The 20,991-nt window shown below is 32.9% G+C and overlaps 2 protein-coding genes across 3 annotated transcripts in view; one reads left to right on the forward strand and one right to left on the reverse strand.

Annotated features, from left to right (window-relative positions):
- The window catches only part of ASB17 (ankyrin repeat and SOCS box containing 17), a 30,717-nt gene extending 28,473 nt beyond the window's left edge, over window positions 1-2,244 (forward strand). For both annotated transcript variants that reach the window (XM_072974197.1, XM_072974198.1), the window contains one exon: window positions 1,994-2,244. In XM_072974197.1, coding sequence (XP_072830298.1) covers window positions 1,994-2,013 — 20 coding nt within the window. In that variant the 3' untranslated portion in view covers window positions 2,014-2,244. The remainder of the gene's footprint in view (window positions 1-1,993) is intronic.
- MSH4 (mutS homolog 4) overlaps window positions 1-20,991 on the reverse strand; it is a 56,869-nt gene that overhangs the window by 10,281 nt on the left and 25,597 nt on the right. Inside the window, exons 9-17 of the mRNA XM_006217115.4 lie at window positions 19,221-19,295; window positions 16,467-16,531; window positions 15,192-15,361; window positions 12,872-13,008; window positions 11,789-11,892; window positions 10,471-10,595; window positions 8,792-8,992; window positions 5,617-5,735; window positions 3,821-3,949 (exon numbers count right to left, since the gene is read on the reverse strand). Of these exons, the coding sequence (XP_006217177.2) occupies window positions 3,821-3,949; window positions 5,617-5,735; window positions 8,792-8,992; window positions 10,471-10,595; window positions 11,789-11,892; window positions 12,872-13,008; window positions 15,192-15,361; window positions 16,467-16,531; window positions 19,221-19,295 (1,125 nt within the window). The remainder of the gene's footprint in view (window positions 1-3,820; window positions 3,950-5,616; window positions 5,736-8,791; window positions 8,993-10,470; window positions 10,596-11,788; window positions 11,893-12,871; window positions 13,009-15,191; window positions 15,362-16,466; window positions 16,532-19,220; window positions 19,296-20,991) is intronic.

Consider the following 20,991-nt stretch of genomic DNA (forward strand, 5'->3'; position numbering starts at 1 on the left):
CAGGCAGGCCTTCTCTTCCTCTGTCAACTGACCAGAGGGGACCCTCTGTGAGGCCACAGGTGCAAGGTGAGAAAGTAGCACAGCAGGGGTGAGGACCAGGAACATTTGGGCCATTTCTGCCTGTAACTTCCTTGTGCCTTCAGGGCCTCATGGGCCCAGTCATGTATATACCACTGCCGTTTGATGGAGCAGTGCTGCTGTGCCTGCCCAACTTTATGGTTGGTGGGTTAGATAACACCCAACTCATGACAGGCAGCTCAGACCACATGACAACTTGGTGGCCCGTGGTTAATCGTTCAGTCTCTACTAACACACAGTAGCCGGCCAAGACCTGTTTCTGAAAAGGAGAGTCATTATCTGCAGAGGACAGCAGGGCGTTACTGCAAAGTCTCAGTGCCTTATGCTGTAACTCACTGACAAGGGCCCAACAAAGGTGCCAAGCAGCATCTCTGTCTGTCACTGACACTTCAAACACGAGTGATCTGCTTGACCATAAGGCCTAAGCAGCAGAGCAGCTTGCATGGCTGAACTTCTTTCAGTCTTCTCGTGCTCTGGGCCCCACGCAAAACTAGCAGTATTCAGGTCACCTGATAAATGGGCTGGAGTAACACATTCAAATGAGAAATATGTTGCCTCTAAAATCCAAAGAGGTCGACAATGCATTTTGCCTCTTTTTTGGTTGTAGGAAGGGCCAGATATAACAACTTATCCTTCACCTTACAAAGGATATCTCAACATGCCCCAGACCATTGCATTCCTAGAAACTTCACTGAGGTGGAAGGCTCCCGCACTTTTGTCAAATTTGTCTCCCCATTCTGACACACAGATGTCTTGCCAGTAAGTCTAGAGTGATTGCTACTTTGTGCTCACAAGGTCCAATCAGCATCATGTTATCAATGTAATGGAACAGTGTGATATCCTGTCAAAAGGAAAGCGATCAAGATCCTTGCAAACTAAATTATGAGAGTTGGAGAGCTGACATACCCCTAAAGTTGGACAGTGAAGGTCTACTGCTGACCTTGCCAGCTGAAAGCAGACTGCTTCTGATGATCTTTGTTGACAGATAGGTATGGAGGAAAAAAGCACTGGCTAGTCAATTAGCTGCACACCAGGTACCAGAGGATGTGTTATTTGCTCAAGCAATGAACCCTCATCTACTAGAAACAGCTCCAATTTCAGTTACCACCTGGCTATGGTTACAATAATTCATTATCATTTTCCAAGGTCCATCAATCTTCTGCATAGGCCAAATAGGCAAGTCAAATGGGAATGTGGTGAGAATCACCACTCCTGCATCTTTCAAGTCCTTGATGGTGGTACTAATCTCTGCTATCTCTCTAGAAACGGGGTATTGCTTTGGGCAACTATTTTTCTTATGCAGAAACAGTTCTAATGGCTTCTATTCGGTCTTTTCTACTTTAATAGTCCTCACTTCACAGGTCAGGGAACCAATGTGAAGATTCTGCCAGCTGCTGAGTACACATATCCCAATTACACATTCCAGAAGTGGAGAAATAACCACAAGATGGGTTGCAGACCCACTATAAAACAGATCTGAGCTAAAACTGCACTGATCATATGTCTTCCCTATGCCTATCCTGACTGGTGAACCACAGTGATGTTCTGGGTCTCTGGAATTAGAGTCAGTTCAGAGCCAGTGGCTCGTAGTCCTAAAAAAGCCTGATTATTTCCTTTTTCCCAATGCACAGTTACCCCAGTAAAAGGCTGTAGGTTCCTTTGGAGAAAGCCGGGAGAAAAATAAATAGAATAAATTTTTGGAGCACACCAGAGTCCTTCTTCAAGGGAACTTGGCTTCTCCTTCAATTAAGAGGTTCTAGATCTATAAACTAGCTCAGGTCTAGAAACTGGTTGAGAGGCCCTGACTCTCTTTTTTTATGGTTCAGGCTAGGTTTTTGTTCACTTGACGTAAAACTTTTCTGCTTATACACATCAAGCAGGAATATGATAAGCTTTCCTTCTATTTCACTTCTAGGGAACACCACAATCAACTAGCCAGTGCACTCGACTGCCCCAGTCAAGACTATTCGGATTGCTGCTTTGGCTCTGCTGCCTGTTTTGGTAACCACTCCCATCTTGCCTTTGGTGGTAGAGTACTGTCAGTTGCCTCCTGCCACCCCGAGATCCAATTACTCCCACTGTGTTTAGGTTTCCCAATTCAGTGACTGCAGTTTTCACTATAAGATCTAGCCTACCAAAAAGAGTAAACACAGAGCATTTCAAGGATGTTGGAGCTCTCCTCATAAATTTATTTCTTACAGTAATGGTGAAAGGTATATCTTCTGGACCCTTGCAGGGTAGGTGAGTAGATTTTAAATGAAAAATACACAATAATATTCTAGCCTCCCTAAGCCTTTGAATCTTCTCCTCTATATTAAACCAAGGCAGGTCTAGCATTTCCAAGCTAGTCACTATGGGCTACCTTTAGTTCATGTTTCAACCAACCAACCAAACATCCTGAGCTGCAACATTAACAAAACCTCTGCTCAGTGAGTCAATATCAATAAATTTGGCCTTATCCTACTTCCTTCCATCATTATCCGAACATCCTTAATATCCAGTTCTACACATGCTCCCCAGGTTTCTATCTGTATAAATTAGAAAACTCAAGTAGTTCTTTTAAAGTTATTGTACCTCCTCATGGGCCACACTTTGTACCTCAGCTTTAAGGGCCTCCTGGGATCTGAGTCTAGTTATAGGTCTAGAAGCAAAGAAGGGTGGTAAGGGTGGATCCTGAGGAGAATTAGCATTGTCTTGCATGGTATCTTATCAACTGACATATTAGAATTACAGATTTTCATCTATTAACATTACCTTTGATTCATCATACACCTTTTTTTAAGTATAAAATAAGAGTTTTCTCATTCTATATAATAAATCATTATGGACTCTCATTTAAAGTGAAAAATCTCATCTTAGTGATATTTTAAGGTGCTTTAAATACAGAAAAATATTATTACTTTTTTGCATACCACTTTGAGTGATCTTCTAAAAAGATATTTTATAAATTAGCTTAATAATAGAGCAAAAATCATAGTTTGTTTTACATAGTTGATCTACAAAAGAATGCTTTCTTTAAAGGAATGAACTCTTAAGTAAAAGAGATTTTCCATAAAGTTACTTCAGATACCTAGTTTACTTCATGTTGTGACATCACAGTCAAATGTTATTACACACAGTCAATAACTGAAATGTTTCACTAGCAAATGTTTTGCTATTTGATTAAATTAAAGCCAAGTGACTAGTTTTGACATTTCTTGTATTTCTTGATTTCCTCTTTTCTTTTTTCTATATCATGACTATCATACTAGTCATTCCTGCTTCGATTAAAATAAAGTAACAAAAATATGAAAGCTATGATATGTTTTTATTACCTAAAATTGCTTAAAGAGCCATTTGTAGGTACCTGTAATATCCAATCATGATAAATATATAAAAAATATATCATAAAAAGGACTCAACAGAATTAGAGGGCATTATGCTAAGTGAAGTAAGACAGAGGAAAACAAGTACTGTATGATACCACATATGTGGAATCTAAAAAATATAACTAACTAGTGAATAAAACAAAAAAGAAGCAGACTCAGATGCAGAGAATAAACTAGTGGTTACCAGTGGTGAAAGGGAAGGGGCAAGGGGCAATACGGGAGTAGGGAAAAAAAGTGTTATTATGAGATTATATGAAATGATCTGTGTGAAACTTCTGAAAATTGTAAAGCACTACAGAATTTAACAAATCTTTCATTCAATAAAAAATAGAGTACTCAAAATTAATGAACTCAAAATAAATAGACAAGAATACCTTTAATCTCAGCAGATATTCACAAACAGCGTAACAAATGCCAATACCTTCTTCTGTATTAGTACCTCTGCCAAGTTCATCAATTAATATAAGTGATTTGTCATTAGCATTATGTAGAATATATGCTATCTGAAAATACAATTTCAATATTATTCATTGTAACCAAACAGCTGTCACTATCATAGAAAAAAAATGAGGAAAAATCCAGTCTCTTTATTAGCTCATGTGAAATATATTTTTACAGAGAAATCCTGCTGAGCAGAAACTAATACATTGCTTTTCTCTCTAAAAATCTCATGACTAATAATTCCAATAGAATAGCATACATAAACAGAATATGCATATGTGTATGAGACAACAAAGTAAATAACCATTATCTAAAATATTGATGTTTCAGATACAGTGAAATAAAGCAATGAATTAAATATTTAAATAAAGCACAAAGACGGTCATTTTCTTCTCTTCTCATTGAAATGACTAACCAGTTATTGTCAAGAAACTCTCTAAACTATCTCTCAAATTTATTTTAACATCTCTATAGCCAGTAAAAATAAAAAGAAAAATTTAGGGAAAATCATCCTAAGTCCATTGATTCCTGACTAAACAAAAAAATGTAAATCCATTACCAAAAAAGACCAAGACTTTCACTGGCAGAAATGTTCCTTCTCTACTGAAATTAACTTCCTTTCTCAAAAAGTAGAATTCCACCCTTTTTATATCATGATACAATAGTAACCTTCATAGCCATTTTACCTTTCCACAGGACTAAGCTTCTCGAGAGCTAGGACCATTTAAAAGTACACCTTAAGTACCTGGTCCAGTGATGTATTCTCCCATAGATATTCAATACATACTAAATAATTATATAAATTTCATTTACTGTGGGCAAAAGATAACTTTATTCTCCACCTATCTAAAGAAAATTACACAACTGTATAGTGATCCAGAAATTCCTAGCTACAAAAGACAGCTCAAGAGCTATACTGAATCCCTTTAGCCCCTCAAGCCTACTTGACATTTGGTCAGATCAGAAATAGGGGATAATACATACTTTGTTACAGGAAATAAAAATCCTACAACAACACAGAAATGGATATTTTTAAAAAGCCTTCTAACACAGTGATCTTTTATTTTAAAACCAAGCTTAAGAGGAACAATAGATACTATGCAAAATGTTCCTGAACAGGTCATCATTTTCTGAAGTCTTTTATATATTTCACATAAAAACATGAAAGCACGTTTTTATCATTCAGTAACACAAGCTTTTTCTTTAAAGCTGTATTTTTCAATAAAACATTTGCTTCCATTTCCTCATAAGAGAAATTAGGAAGCTGTCTTTGACTGCCCTCTGGCTCTTGTAGAGCAGTATAAACATATCTGCTTGCTTTAGTATAAGAATACTTTCTTACATTGTAATTGACCATTAGTGGGAGAATTCAATACATTTTTAACATAAGAAAAGTTACATATTACTTATAACTAAGATGACTGATTTCTTGAATATGTGTAAACACATTTGCCTGTCCTTTATGACTGGATTACTGCATTCTATTGATTCTTATTTTGTAGTTGGCTTTATTCCTTTGATAGCTATGTAAATTTAAAAAGCTAAAGCTCTAATCTGTTCTTAGAAACAATAATTAGTACATATATATAAACTAGAAAAAGTGCAGTATACTGTATATATATATGTATATTTACATGCAATATAATGTGTATGTGCAGTTGAAATGTAGTAATTCTACCTAATAAAACTGAAAAAGGAAAAAAAGAAAAGAAAAGTTGAGTTTGGGTACCTCTTTCATTTCCTTCATAAATGTTGATGAATTTGTTTCAATATCATCATCAGTGCTGATTCTTGTAAAAATCTGTTCAGTAATTCTAAAGGAAGAATATTCTGCTGGAACATATGATCCTATAAAATATAAGATCAAGCTAAACTGAGCTGCTTTTATAAAACATAAGTACTACTAACATTTTGAATCTTCTACCAATTCATTATTTACTAGCTTATCTAAGGATTACATGGTGGAAAGATCACTGAATATGGAGTTAGAAGACATGGCCCCAGCTCCATCATTTACTGTATAATCTTGTACAACACTTAAATTCTCCCAGTTTCATCTTCCTCACATATAAAATAGAAATGCTTACCCTACCTATTGTACAAACTTATGTGGAAGTTCAAATAAGACAATATATATTCAAGTACATTAGAAAAATTTGTTATCAACTTGATAAAAATTTTAAATAATATAGTTAGACGATAAAAATATTTAAAATATGAAAATTTGAAGGAAGTGCTTATGAAGCTCAAGTTGATAAAATCAAAGGCAGGTATGTCAGGAGACAGCTATTATTAGAAATATACAGAAATAACCACAATTAGAATGAAAGTAAACATTAAATGTTTCTAGAAAGGTAAATTTTCATCCACAAGACTGTTTCTGTCTGAGCAACCATCAGGCTAACTAATTTAAAATATTTATCTTTGGAAAACAAATCAATCTGATTAACGTACCTATTATTAATATATAACGTACCTATATATTAATGGATTTATCCATACAAAATCAGATACAAAAGGCATTCTAAAATCATAAGAAGATAAAAATATACAAACAGTTGAATGGGAAAAGTATCAAGTATACAGAACTCTGTACAGACAAAATGGTGAAATTATATGAGTGAAGAAACAAAGCCAGATTATTCCAAGATTTAAAACAAAGGCAAGGGTGAAAAATAAGATCCTCCTCTGAAGAATAAGGACTAGAAAGCAGAAAAAGCAAGTCAGGATAATACTAATAAAAATAAAAGTAACAGTAATAATAAAAATAATTATAAAGATTGTATCTCAGAGAGCAGATTATCTTAAATACAACTTTCTCACAGGATAGCCAGAAGGATTAAGTAGGAAAATAAATGGGAAAGTACCAAGCACAGAACACAGCATATGTGCTATATGTTCATATTTTCCCTTCTCTCTTACCTCCACCAAAAAGGCTCTCAACATCTTATCATCATGTCTAAATTATTACAGAAGCCTACTGGTTGGTATTTTGCTGCCAGTCTGGCTTTTCTCTAACCATAACATTAGCCAGAGTGATCATTCTAAAAGTCAAATCCAATCATGCCATTCTCTTGCTTAAATTTCAATAGCTCTCTGTAGACTTCTGGATAAATTTCAGTCTCTCCATTAAGTACCTAAGGCCCTTCAAGATGTGACTCCTGCCCATCTCTCCAGCTTTACAGCCTACTACTTCTCACAGCCACTCTGTTCTGTTAGGTGAGGAACCGCTAAGCCTCTGGACTTCTTGTAATTCCCAGGGAACATCATACTGTTCTTTTGCTTCTGTGCTTTAGAGCATGCTCTTACTTCTATCTGGAAAGTCTCCTTCTTTCCCACACCCATTCCTTAAGCATTTTATAAATATTATCTTGCTTAATCTTTACAACAATTCTAAAACATGGTACTATTATTATTTTCATTTACAGAGAGAAAAAATAAGGAGGTTAAGTAATTTGCCTAAGATCACAGAACTAGTAAGTAGACAAGCTAGGTCTAGTTCCAAAGCCTATATTCTTAACTTTCATGTATTTCAAGTCCTTCTGTTTCCTTTACAATCAGATCAAATCAGATATTATATATACTTTAAGGTATTTTATAGGCTGAAGATGGACAGTGACAAGAGAAGTAGAGTAATAGCAATTTTCTCCAAATATTTGAAGGGCTATTCCCAGGAGATATTAGATGATTCTGAAATGCTCAGAAGATATGAATTAGGACTAATGAGTAGAAGTTATAGAAAGTCAAATTTCAGTTCATTATATTGAATGTTCTAATAATTATAGCTACCCAATAATTAGCCTATTTTTTTAAAGGACAGACCTCATAACTAGTCAAAAAGAAGTTAAGATTATTATGTCACGTATGAATGTGTGTTTACAAGGGGAGGGAAGTTGGCTACAATGTCCTTTTAAACTATAAACTCAATAAAATATTTACTCTTCATTCATTCATTCATTCCTCTCTGATTTTCTTTCCCAGTATTAAGGGTAAATTTGCACTATATGACCAATATTATTATTGATGTATTTCCTTTACAATCCATTACATTACATTAGACCAGGGTTCTTCAACCACATCTTGGGCTGGATAAAACTTTCTTGTGTGTATGTGAGGGCTTCAGGGTGAAAAGGAGAAAGTGGGTGTCCTGTGCATTGTAGGATATTTCACAGCATCCTTCGACTTTACACTCCTCTTAGCTGTGACAATCAAAAATGTCTCCAGACGTTGACAAACTCCAGGGGGTAAGGAGAACCAAAATCCATCCCTGGTTGAGAACCACTGTATTAGGACCAATCATCTCATCTCTGATTCACATAGTCCTCAAGGAACCCAGTTTTCCAAGATAAGAGGTGAGTTGTGCCTTTATGCTAAGAAATACATAACAACGTTCGGCCTGTGACAGCCATTTATGTGTGAGTGCACACATGTGTGTAATAGATCAACTGCTGTGGCCAAGTTATTGGTCCCCCTTAAATTAAGTAAGGGAAATGTTTCTCTGCCCAATGTTATAATTTTGGGAAAATCTTACATGGGTTATTAACGGCAGCAGTTTATCCTATTTATTTTACTTTTTCTCACAATAAAGTTTTTGAATCTCAGATAATTTTATGATTCAGTTTAGTAACAGTTGATACAACATTAATAGCTATGATGAGAAAGTTCCTACTTCTGTTATATCCCACAAAATTTTCAGTACAATGTAATCCAAATTGGATGGAGCTTAATAAATACCAAATAATAAAAGTTATGGTCTATATATTAGACATTATCATACTTCCAGGTATGAAAATCTACTCCAAACTGCTCTTAGGTTAATTAGGCATCTGGATTTCAAATACTGGACACAAAATATTTTAAATGGGGAGTAGAATTGTTAACTATAAAGTAAATCCATAACTTACCAATCTGGGCCATAATCTGACAAAGGGCAATCTGTTTCAAATATGTGGATTTCCCACTCATATTTGGTCCAGTTATGATTAAAAAATTACTCCCTTCTGTAATATAGGTATTGTTGGCAACAGGTTTTTCCACGGATATTTTTTCAAGAATGGGATGCCATCCCTGTTTGATTGCTAAAGTATCAGTGAACTCTGGCCGAACTAAAGAGAAAAATAGAAAGGTTTTGAAAGATTATTTATACTTAAAGATTTTGTGATGTGGACGTACTGTATATAATTTAGTGATTTTACTAGGGTCAGTTAGCAACAATATCATTATTCTATCCCAAGGTATAAAGACAACTTCAAAATTGCACATTCACTTAATCCTCGCCTTCAGCATTATTTCAAATTTGGCACACTTAGCTTTTCAAATGAGGTATGGATATAGAATAAAACCAAATAAACTCATGATTTTATGCCCAAACTTACAGAAATTTTGTCTAAAAAGAAATCTCAGAGGATAGAGAAGACAAAAGAGATACTGCTAATTTATAGAAAGAAATAATGATCAGGTCTCTATGGATAATTGCTGAGGTGAAGGGAGGAAGAAGAGGGTGGAAGGACAAGTAAAAATTTAAATGCTACAGGCCTCTACATGAAACACATGGGTAAACTTGAAAGCATTCATTATAAAAGTGAGGTTAATTTGAAAAAAATTTTTTAACTATTTAAAAATCATTTTAACACCAAAAATTCATTATTTATAAGTTTGGAGTTTCAAAATGGAGCAACATCAAATATCTTATTAGTTAAGAAAACTACTATTAAAATAGCTGATTCGTAAAGTAAGGTTCTGACCCCAAAGGAGAGATAAAAAGTTCAAAAGTTTTGGCCTATAAAATAACCAATTGAAAAATGTAACATTTTCAAAAGAAATATCAAAATACCAACTATGAAAAAAACCTTGTAAAATACCTTTCCCATTATAAAAATAAATTAACATAATATTTTGGAAGTATTACTGCTGATTTTAACTGGAAATTTTAATGTTATTAATGTTATTAACTCTACAATTACTCAACCTTAATTATTACAAACAAATTATGCAAATTTACATACTGGAGTACAGTTATTACTGATAAGTTGGATAAGAAATTTCAAGGAGGGCTAACTTCAAGTATTCATTTAACATTAGAAAATTACTTAACATTTGTATTCAAAGCCTGTGTATAAACTTGGGATACAAAAATAAATGATATAATTTTTGATCTTGGGATGCTCATATCTAAAAAGCAAATTTTTAAAAATTTTCACTTTCATTTCTCTCATGCCTATTACTATTAGTATTCTACTGCTTCTAATGTAGCTTCAGATTTGAACTTTATACATTTGGATCATCATTATTTTTACCAAGAAGACAGCTCTACAGTCTTTCTTCTTTTGAGAACCTTTTAAGTTTCTTGCAGTTTTTTTCCTTTCTGATTTGTCAGTTTCTCAGTAAATAATTTTCTTAATTTTAAAAGAAACTTTAAGGGTAATTTCATTTTCTCTGTGTTGAGTCTTAGTCTAGGGCCACAGGCACAAGACTATATTTCAGGCAAAAAAAATGTAAAATATTCATAATTGTTATATAAAGTTGTTTGAATGGAATACAAATTTCAGTATGCAACATATTTATTCCAAAGAAAATAACCTACCATAGTCAGAAAGAGTGCAGGCATGAGCAAATGACAGCAGCATATCCAGCATTGACACAGTGTCAGATAGTTTATATAAGCAATGAATATGTTCATAAATCTCACTAAGCAGTTTGCATACTATCCTGAAAGTACATGTTTGGTAAGTCAAGTAATGCTTTTTAAAAAGGGACATACAATATAATTGTAAAACAATATTAAATTCATTGCCTGAGGTAAAGTAACATTCACAGTTGAATTGTACACTATACATAAAATCTATTGTTCTATTGCCTCATTTTAGAGATGAGGAAATTGAATATCATACTCAAGGTCACTGTTAATTAGCAGCAAAGAATCCATCTTCTTGTGTGTTAACACCATGCTTCTGAAATCACTGCTTGGATTAAATATTAATAAAATAAATTTTTATTAATAGAAATATTTTATAAAGGTCAAATCAAGCTCTCACTATACTTCAACAGAGCCCATCTGCTAATAATTTTATTTTTGCAATGTTAAATTCAACACAAAAGCTATAATGTAGTTTCTCTCTCACACACATATACAAATATCCTAACAACATATTTAAGTTTTTATGTGAAAGGGTTATCATATTGTGACATAATATAAAAATTTTGCCCTCACATAGAGAAATACATTCCCCAAACTTACTATATCTTATAATTTCTTTGGTCTATGATCTGAAATTATTTTGAAAGGCCATCTTTATCATCTCACCTCACCAATTTTGACTGTCTAGTTCTTATTTCTAGATACATTGCAACTGTTCCATGAACAGTAAAAACTCATGGCATTACTGTGCCACGAACAATTGGCATTATTGTGATGTTGCTGTTTAAGTATTAAGGCATGAGAATTGAGCGTTTATACACTAAAGGAAAGGAATAAACTGAACAAAGCCCAAGATAAGCTCATGATGTGCTTAGCTATACATCATGGTGGAATGTACCATGTGGTACTAGAGATATTTCAAGCTCGTGTCATTACGACATTTCTTAAAACTTCATTGAAAGAATGAATGAAGTATTGCTGAAATGTGGAAATCTGGTTGGGTACCAAGCTTCTTCTATAACCCAGTGTAATGGGATATCTTTTTTTTCATAATTAAGATTTGCTCTGAATCTTCTGTGAGGCTCAGTGATCCCAGTCAGAATGACAGACTTTAAAGTTTTAACTGTTTTTTCAGGAAATGTTCTTTGCTTGTTAACATTCATAACTTTACAATTTTCTACAACCTGTCAACTAATAAAATTTACCAGAGTACCTCAAGTTAAACCAATTTAATTCAGTATTCAAAAATTTCAAATGCTCTTACATATAAGTCATGTGATAAATTTCTCTCAAAGACTCTTGGCATCTTTCATTCATTTTAATTAAATCTGCTGATGTAAAGCTGTAAGAATTTTTCACTTTAGATATCTGTTAGGAGATTAAAAAACAAATGTCAAGACACATTCCTATGAAGTAAAACATATAGACTTTAAACAATAGAAATACAAGTATTTAGGTTAATCACTTTAGTTTCTGAGACACAGTACCACAAACAAAGTCCCAAATAATGTTTGTGAAAGAGAAAAGGAAGATCAATTCTAAAGTTAAAGATGAATTTTTTGACCTGGTCTATCTGACATGACTATTTTTACAGGTCTTAAAATAGCCATGTAGAAATGTTAAAACACTACATCTTATTACTAATAATATGCATAGCAGATAGTAATCCTCACTGCATCTCTAATCCCTGTCTTAGCCATTGCTCCATATCTGAACCTCACTCAAGCTCTCAATCCATTCTTTATTTCATCCATGCCTTATTACTGGTAATATAGTACATATTTTAAAGACCTGAAAGTTAAATGGTTTGTTTTTGTCAAAAGGTACCCACTGGGGGCAGAGAAAATAAAGATTAGTGTGAGTCAGACTTCACCAAACTGGTATATTGTGGAGGAGTTAACATGTATATAGGAAAAAACATCACCCTGGTCCAAAGGTTTGGCAACACTGGATTTAAAAAATTAAGCAAATTTCTTTACATCAGGACTTTTAAAACTTTAATAGGCAGATGTGCATTGAGAACAACCTGAAACAGGAGAAAGCACGGTACTTTGTAAATTTTTTTGATCAAAAATTCCTTTTGGACTTTCTTTCTTCATTTTCCCTTCTTACCCACATCAAGCTCCCAGAACTGTGGGAAGCAGTGTGTTTGGTATTTCTCTAAAAAATTCTTCTAAGTCATTCTTAGATTAGTAAAGCTGTTAGGTAGAGGGGTAGGAGTAAGAGAAGCAATATACAGAACATTCAGAAATTTGGCATGTAAAACTCAAGAAGTGCCTGAAAATATGTAAATGTAATTCTGTAAAATCAGAAACAATAATTTCCTAACCCAAACTCTAGAATGAACCTTAATAAACTCTGAAGGAAGTTGATCATTGGGTAGGGCTGTACAATCTGTAGTCATCTGGATGAAAAACCCTCGCGCTGAGCTAAAACTTGTCCTCAAAGGAAGACTGTATTTTTCTGCAAGCTGTGATATCATTCCTAATGACCAGAAATAAGAAAAACAAAAACAAAACAAAGAAATTTTAATGAGAAAATTACTCTTCATGTTTAAAAAAATAACATAACTTTTTCTTGTTATTTTATATATAAGTTGGAAGGTCTTGTTACTTTTTTAAAATTAAAGTATAGTTGATTTGCAATATTGCGTTAATCTCAAGTATATAACACAGTGACTCAGGTTTTTTGCAGATTATATTCTAGCATAGGTTATTACAAGATATTGGGTATAATTCTCTGTGCTATACAGTAAATCCTTGTTGCTTATCTATTTTATGTATAATAATTTGTATCTACAAAATATATTTTATAAGACAAAATACTCCAAAAAGGAAACAGATGAATCATCAAATAAAATTCCTCAAAAAAAAAAAAACTTCCTATCAACTGTAAACTCACTACAGAGTTCTAAATTTATACTTTTAACATGATGACCATTAATGCTCTGAACATTACTTGAGAAAACTAACATCCTTATTCCTCAAAAATGGTTCCTCCAATAATATTCCTGCTTTTCTCAGTGGTACAACCATTCTTAGGCTAGAAATTTCAATTAGCACTAATGGCTACATTTCCTTTTTACATATCTACTCAATTATTCATTTTTATCAATTCCTCCTTCAATCTTTGCATTTCCTTCTTCTCTTAGACATTACTATCATCCTAAATAATGCTTTATTAACTTTTAATAGTTTAAAATATCTCTGCTTTCCATTGTTCCACTGAAATTCATTCAACATATCTTCTTGATCAATTGCACTCCACAGAGCAAAAACATCTCCATGCCTCTTCATTTTCCGTGGGAAAAATCTCCAAATTGGCCTTCAAAGACTAAATTCTGACCCCCAGTCTACTTTTCTAAACTTATCTTACTAGTTCTGTGAGGGAATGCCCTATTTCATCCTAACAAATTTCTTCTCTCAACCCTTCGGGTTTCCTCATGTGTTTGTGCTTCAGTTTGTACCACTGCCAGAGGGTGGAATTCCTTTCTAGGCTATTCTATGTACTAAAAACATTCCCTCCTCTATGTCTCCACACCTAGTCACTCTCTGATCCCTTTAACCTGACTATTTTCTTTATATCTCTTAAATCCATGTGCAATTTACGATATATGATTGGTATATTTTATATATCAATATGGATATACATATATATGTGTATGTGTTTGTTTCTTTATCATCTGTCTCCACTACTATAATGCAAGCTCCATGAGGACAGGAACTGTGTCCTGTTCACTATGCATTCCCAGTACTCAAAATAGTGTCCATATTTACTAGGAGACAAATCAAGTCATTAAATGAATTACTGGACTAGTTCGAATTCTATCTCTTCTAGACAAAAATGACATATCTCTCCCTCCACTGAAATCCTTTAGCACTGATATCCTGCATTTTTCATGTAATTGATATACAACATTGCACAAAGGTAAACTAATCTCCTGGCCTTCATGTAACCCTATATTTAAGTTTTAAGAAATGCTATGTTTAAGTTTGGAGAAAAGAAGGGACATATTGTAACATTTTGAGATCTTTATTTTTTCAAAGACTCCTTAAATGATAATATGTGTTAAACTTATCTGTTTTGGTAAAAAATAAATTTAAAATAGAAATATATGTGTGTTACAATAGCCAAAACATGGAAACAGCCTAAATGTCCATCAGCAGGTGACTGGATAAAGAAGATGTGGTATATTTATACAATGGAATACTACTCAGCCATAAAAACCGACAACATAACGCCATTTGCAGCAACATGGATGCTCCTAGAGAATGTCATTCTAAGTGAAGTAAGCCAGAAAGAGAAAGAAAAATACCATATGAGATCGCTCATATGTGGAATCTAAAGACACATGGACAGAGAATACAGACTTGTGGTTACCAGGGGGGTAGAGGGTGGGAAGGGATAGACTGGGATTTCAAAATTGTAGAATAGATAAACAAGATTACACTGTATAGCACAGGGAAATATACACAAAATGTTATGATAAATCACAGAGAAAAAACTGTGACAATGAGTGTGTATATGTCCATGAATGACTGAAAAATTGTGCTGAACACTGGAATTTGACACAACACTGTAAAATGATTATGAATCAATAAAAAATGTAAATAAATAAATAAATAAATAAATAAAACACAAAAAATTTGCTCAAGTAATTAAATTACCTGCAATGTCATCTACAATCTCCGTATATGTTCTTCTAGCTATGTCAAGAAATTCATTTATGTTAGACCTCACTGCATAGCACTTCTGAGTCCTCATGTTCAGGCATCCTTTCATGTACCTCGCATCATCATTAATTACTGTTTTAATCTTGTCAAGTATAATTCCAAACCTAAAAAAGAACATTGTAGGCAATAAGACCATTGATTATTTTAATGTACAATTTGAATAATAGTTAATGATAGCAAATAACATGTTTTCTTAAAAATCATTGTTGAAAATTATTTTGAAAATAATTAAGCAAAATATATATTTAAAATTAATTAGGACTGTGGCTGTGGCAATTTTAAACTACTCTGTCAGTCTTAACTACTCTCCTAAAATAACATGGGACCACCAAGAACAATCTCACAACTGCTAATAAACAGATCTCTCAAATTATACATAGTGTCTGTGAGTATAAAATACATCCCTGAATCACTGTTTTAAAAATTCTAGCTTCATGTTCATTGACTCAACAAACATTTACTTATACCATGTAGCAATAATTGTGTTAGGTGCAGTGATTCAAAGAAGGATTAACATACAGTCCTTGCCCTCAGTTGGGGCAAGGGAGACTAAACGTATTATGAGACAGTATACGAACCTTACAACTGTCAGTGTGGATCATGTAAATCAGAAGTCTAGTAATACCTATTTTTCTAATTTTTATTTTATTCTATCCTGTATTTTATTTGTAATTAATTCTATTTTAATATTAACCTCATTTCCTGGCTTCACACAAGGTGTAGAATCTTGAATCAATAAAGTAACTGTTTTTAAGTATTACAAGTCTTTTTGGCCAAGAACCAAGGTGCCACTGCTAAAAACAATATTAAAATTAAACTGCATTTAGATCTTCTGCAGTATTCATAAAGACGATTTTTTGGTTACATTAGGTCCTTCATGATTAAATAAAAGAGAATAATACATTCTTATACTTGCAAGTCTTTCCACAGAGAAAAGCTAAAAAAAGAAACATTAAAATTGCATATGATTTCAATTTTAATGCTATCCAAATTAATTATATCCATTAATACAAATACTCAATGTGCTATTATCCTATTTATTGGTATTTATAAGATGTAATGTACAATTAGATTTTTGATGAACAGTTTAAAGTTTCTGTTAAAACTCAAGGAATTGTTGTATAGAAAACAATTAAAGTCCTTAAAATCAGTTATGATCAGGAAGAATGGAATAATCTGCTATTTTATTAACAGCTGAATGACAGAGACCTCTTATCTTCCAAGGAACCACAGTAAGCTCTTAATAAAGGTGTGTTACAGTTCTTCAGAGCAATCTATTAAAGAATAAAATAAAGATAGTTAAGGATAATAAATTATGGCATTATTCAAATGTAGCACTTTGCATTTGTTTAATACTTTATAGTTTATCAAGTGATTTCTTGCTTCATCTTCTCCTTTATATACTCACAAAAGAAATTTCAGATATGTGAAGACAGAATATATCTGGCCCATTTTCAAGATAAAGAGCACATGGTTAATAAGTGGCATCCACTGCTCTACTGTGACTTATTTTTCTTGTCTTCCAACTAACCATTAACACTAAACTATGTATTAGTAGTAGGTACTTAAACAGCTATCATTGTGCATTCAGATTACTCTACACATAATCCCAAAATCTGGGTTAAATATACATTAAGTTTAAAGAATATCTTATATATTTGTAAACAGAGCAACTTCAACACTCTTACATGGTAAAAGTAGGGATTTTATTTTGCTTAATGGAAACTATGAATGGGTACTATTTGAATAAACAGAAAAGAGGAGACAACATAGATAACCTGACATTTTACCTCCTATTTTAGTTTGCTATGAGGTAATGCTAACATTTTAGAAAAATAATATTTATATACCAATAAAAGCTAGAATTCTTAGAAGCATAAAGAAAAACATTTAAATCATTCATAATTCTACCACTCTTCCAAAGATAAATACTCTAAGTATTATGGTACATTTCCTTTTACTTTTTCAAATCAAAAATTTTATATTACTGCATGCTCCTTTTCTTTCCTACTTAATTCTACACGACAAGCATCAGGAAGTTCTCATAGTTAAAAAAAAAAATTAGTAAGTCATACTATTCCACCTGTGGGAAGCAAAGAGTATCTCCCCATAATTATTGGAGTTCTACACTACTTACACTAATAGAATATAAACAATGCTGAAACAACCATCACTGGACATAAATCTTGGTCAACACCTCTTAGCAGTTCTTTTGAACAGATTTCTAGAAATAGTATTACAGCATCAAAACATATATGTTGCAAAACATTCCTGTAAGGTATGTACAATTTGTACTCCTCCCAGCCATCTATGAAATTGTCTACCTCTTTTGTTCTCTCATTAGCAGTAAGTTGCATCCATTAAGGAAAAAAACTTTGCTTTTTTAACAGATGAAAACTATGGTTTTTAATTTGCAGATCTTTGACTAAGGATGAAGTTGAATATTTTTAGTACTATTTAATAACCACTGATTTTCTTTTTTTTTTTAACATGTTCCATATTTCTACTGGCATTCCAGTATTTTCTTATGAATTACATGAGTTCTATGATGATAGAAATTAACAGTTTGTCTGTTATGTGTTATAATTTTTTCCGAATTTTCTTTGGCTTTTACTTTGCCTTTTACATACCAGAGTTTGAAATATGTGTTTCATCAAATCTACCAGTTTGGGGGAATAATTTATTATACTTTTCTCATTCCAAGAAAGATGACAACACTTTTGAAATCTTGCCAGATTGTGTTCATTATATATATTTATTAGAATGGACTCTATAACAAAATTCTTCCACATTTTTCAGTATTTTTTCTTTTAAAAAAATCAGTTCTTTTTATCTTTTAATTGAAAAAAATTTCAACATTTTGAATCATGTAGTATTTAAAAATAGATGAAAAAAATCACCATTTTTAATCACCAGAGTTACTTCCGGTAAGAGTCATTATTAAATGCCAAATTCAATTGGTGAAAGTTTGATGAGGAATAGTTACACAGTCTTAAGGTATCTCCCCACAGATTACATACATATAACTTTACAGTGAAGTAAATGATTAAAGTTAAGATCACAAGAAGGGAATAATGACATGTGCCTCCTGATGTTCTATACTGAGAAGGATACAACATTGCTTATTTGGTACTACTGCCAAACACGTATAAGCTGAATTTAATCATGGGAAAACAATCACACAAATGGAGGAATATCCTATTAAAAAACTGACCCTTACTCTTCAAGATGTCAACATTATGAAAGAGAAAGAAAGGCTGAGAACTTTTCAGTTTAAAGAAGTATAAAAAAATTACATTAAATATAATGCATGGTCCTGAATTGGACCCTGCATCAGGAAAAAGAATTCCATAAAGAACATTATTAGGACAATTGGAAAAGTGTGAATATGAGCTATACGTAATATACAGCTGGCCCTTGAGCAACATGGGTTTGAACTGCATGGGTTCACTTACAGGTGGGTTTTTTTCAGTAGTAAATACTACAGTACTACACTATCTGTGGTTGGACGAATCCACAGATGCAGAACTGCAGATACGGAACAACTGTGGACATGGAGGAACTGGGTATATAAAGAGCCAACAGTATGTTATATATGGAATTTCTACTGCACGAAGTTGGGTTGCACCCCAACCCCTATGTTGTTCAAGAATCAACTGTAATAGTATTGTACCAATGTTAAAAATCCTGAATTTTAAAATTGTATTGTGGTAATACAAGAGAACACCTTTGTTCTTAGGAGATATGCACCTTAGTATTTAGGTACTGAAACTTATTCTCAAATGGTTCAGTAAGAGTAATAATAAGGACCATAGTATGTGTGTACGTGTAAAAAGAGAGAATATGGGAATTAATTATTCTATTTTTGCAACTTTCCCTAAGTTTGAAATTTTTTCAAAACAAAAAGTTTTTAAAAAACTGATGTTAGACATGTTTTATACAATATACACACATATAAATTACCTTTAAGGGATCCACAAGTTCCAAGGTGTGTTTTAGGTATATTAAATTTGTTATCTTTGATTCAGCTGCATTAACCTATCAAGATAAAAATTCAAATGTGTACACCATAAACATTTAATACATGAATGGGTTTTCCTCTTGAACATTTCACACTTATCACAGTCTATTCACTTTTATTTATCAGTCTAAACAGGATAACAGCCTAGACAATGGTTATAAATTCCTGTCCCATCAAGATAAGTCTGATGCACTAGTCTCCTGTAAGTCTGACAGTAAGAGTTCACTTCATGTATCCAACTTTCATTTCTATTTCAACCCTGTGGGTACAGCTTAACCCATAGTAGCAACAGGAGATACAGTTCAATACTGAGCAGCACTAAGAGACTAAGATTAATTGAAAAAGACACAAAAGGTATTTGTGAATGGATGGTATTTGAAAAACTGAATCCAATGAACAGTACATATATGTAAATTTTCAAATGGTTTTATCTCTCTTCCTAGAATAAACTTTGTTTATCGCCCCCCCAAAAAATAGGAAAGAAAGAAAGGAAGGAAGGAAGGAAGGGAAAGGGAAAGGGAGGGAGAGGGAAAGGAAAAGGAAAAGGAAAAGGAAAACTGAATCCAAATTTCTCAGTTACAGAAAAAGATGAATTTTCCTCACTGGTTCTTGTTTGTACAAATAAAATAATTGTCCTAATTCCAGTGGTCCAAACGAATAGTTTTTCAAAATAAAGCAAGTGTCAATAAAGTTAAAAAGACCCGTATCATACAACATGCGTTCTTTGACTACTGTGGAACTAAATTATAAATCAATAACAGAAAGATATCTGGAAGGCTCCCAAATATTAGAAACTAAATAATACACTTGTAATTAACCCACAAATCAAAGAAGAAATCAAAAAGGAAATTAGAAAGCATTTTTAATTTTTGAACAAAAAAGAAAGCACAACATATAAAAATTGTGAAGTATGGCTAAAGTATTGCTCAGAGGGAAATTTATAGAACTAAATACCTGTATTAGAAAAGAAAAAAGTCTCAAATCAATGACCTCCACTTCTACCTTCACAACATCAAAAAAGAAGAGCAAACTAAGCACAGAGTAAGCAGAAGAAAGAAAATAAAACTAATAAAAGCAGAAATCAATGAAACAGAGAGCCGGGAAGAAAAGAAAGAAAAATCAGTAAGGTCAAAATCTGGGTTCTTGAAAAGACCAATAAAATTGACAAGCTCTAGCCAGACTGACTAACAGGAGGGAAAAAAAGAGAAAATATTCAAGTTACTAACATCAAGAATGTGAGAGGTATAGCACTAATAATCTTAACAAATATAAAAAGGATAATAAGGAAGTTACTATGAATAATATCATGCCAATTGGGTGAAATGACAAAGTCTTTGAAAAATACAACCTACTAGAGCTCATTCAAGAAGAAATAAGTAACCTACATAGCATCATATCTATTTAAGAATTTATAATCAAAAACCTTCTTACAAAGAAAATTCCAAGTTTCAATGGCTTCATTTGTGAATTCTACCAAGCATTTAAGGAAGAAGTAATACCAGTTCTATACAAACTCTATGAGAAAACTAGAGAGTAAAGAATGTCTCTAACTTCATTTTATGAAAACAATTTTGTTTCGGACATCAGTTGTTCTAGGTTATCTCTCATTTGTATGTATTGAATTTTAAGGTGTTTCAATTATTTAAGGAAATTTCCAGTTCTGTGCCTGCCCAACAGCCAAAACTTTTCCATCTAATGTTTTTATTATAAGTG

The sequence above is a fragment of the Vicugna pacos genome, chromosome 13 (assembly GCF_048564905.1).
Source record: "Vicugna pacos chromosome 13, VicPac4, whole genome shotgun sequence".
Taxonomy (NCBI): Eukaryota; Metazoa; Chordata; class Mammalia; order Artiodactyla; family Camelidae; genus Vicugna; species Vicugna pacos.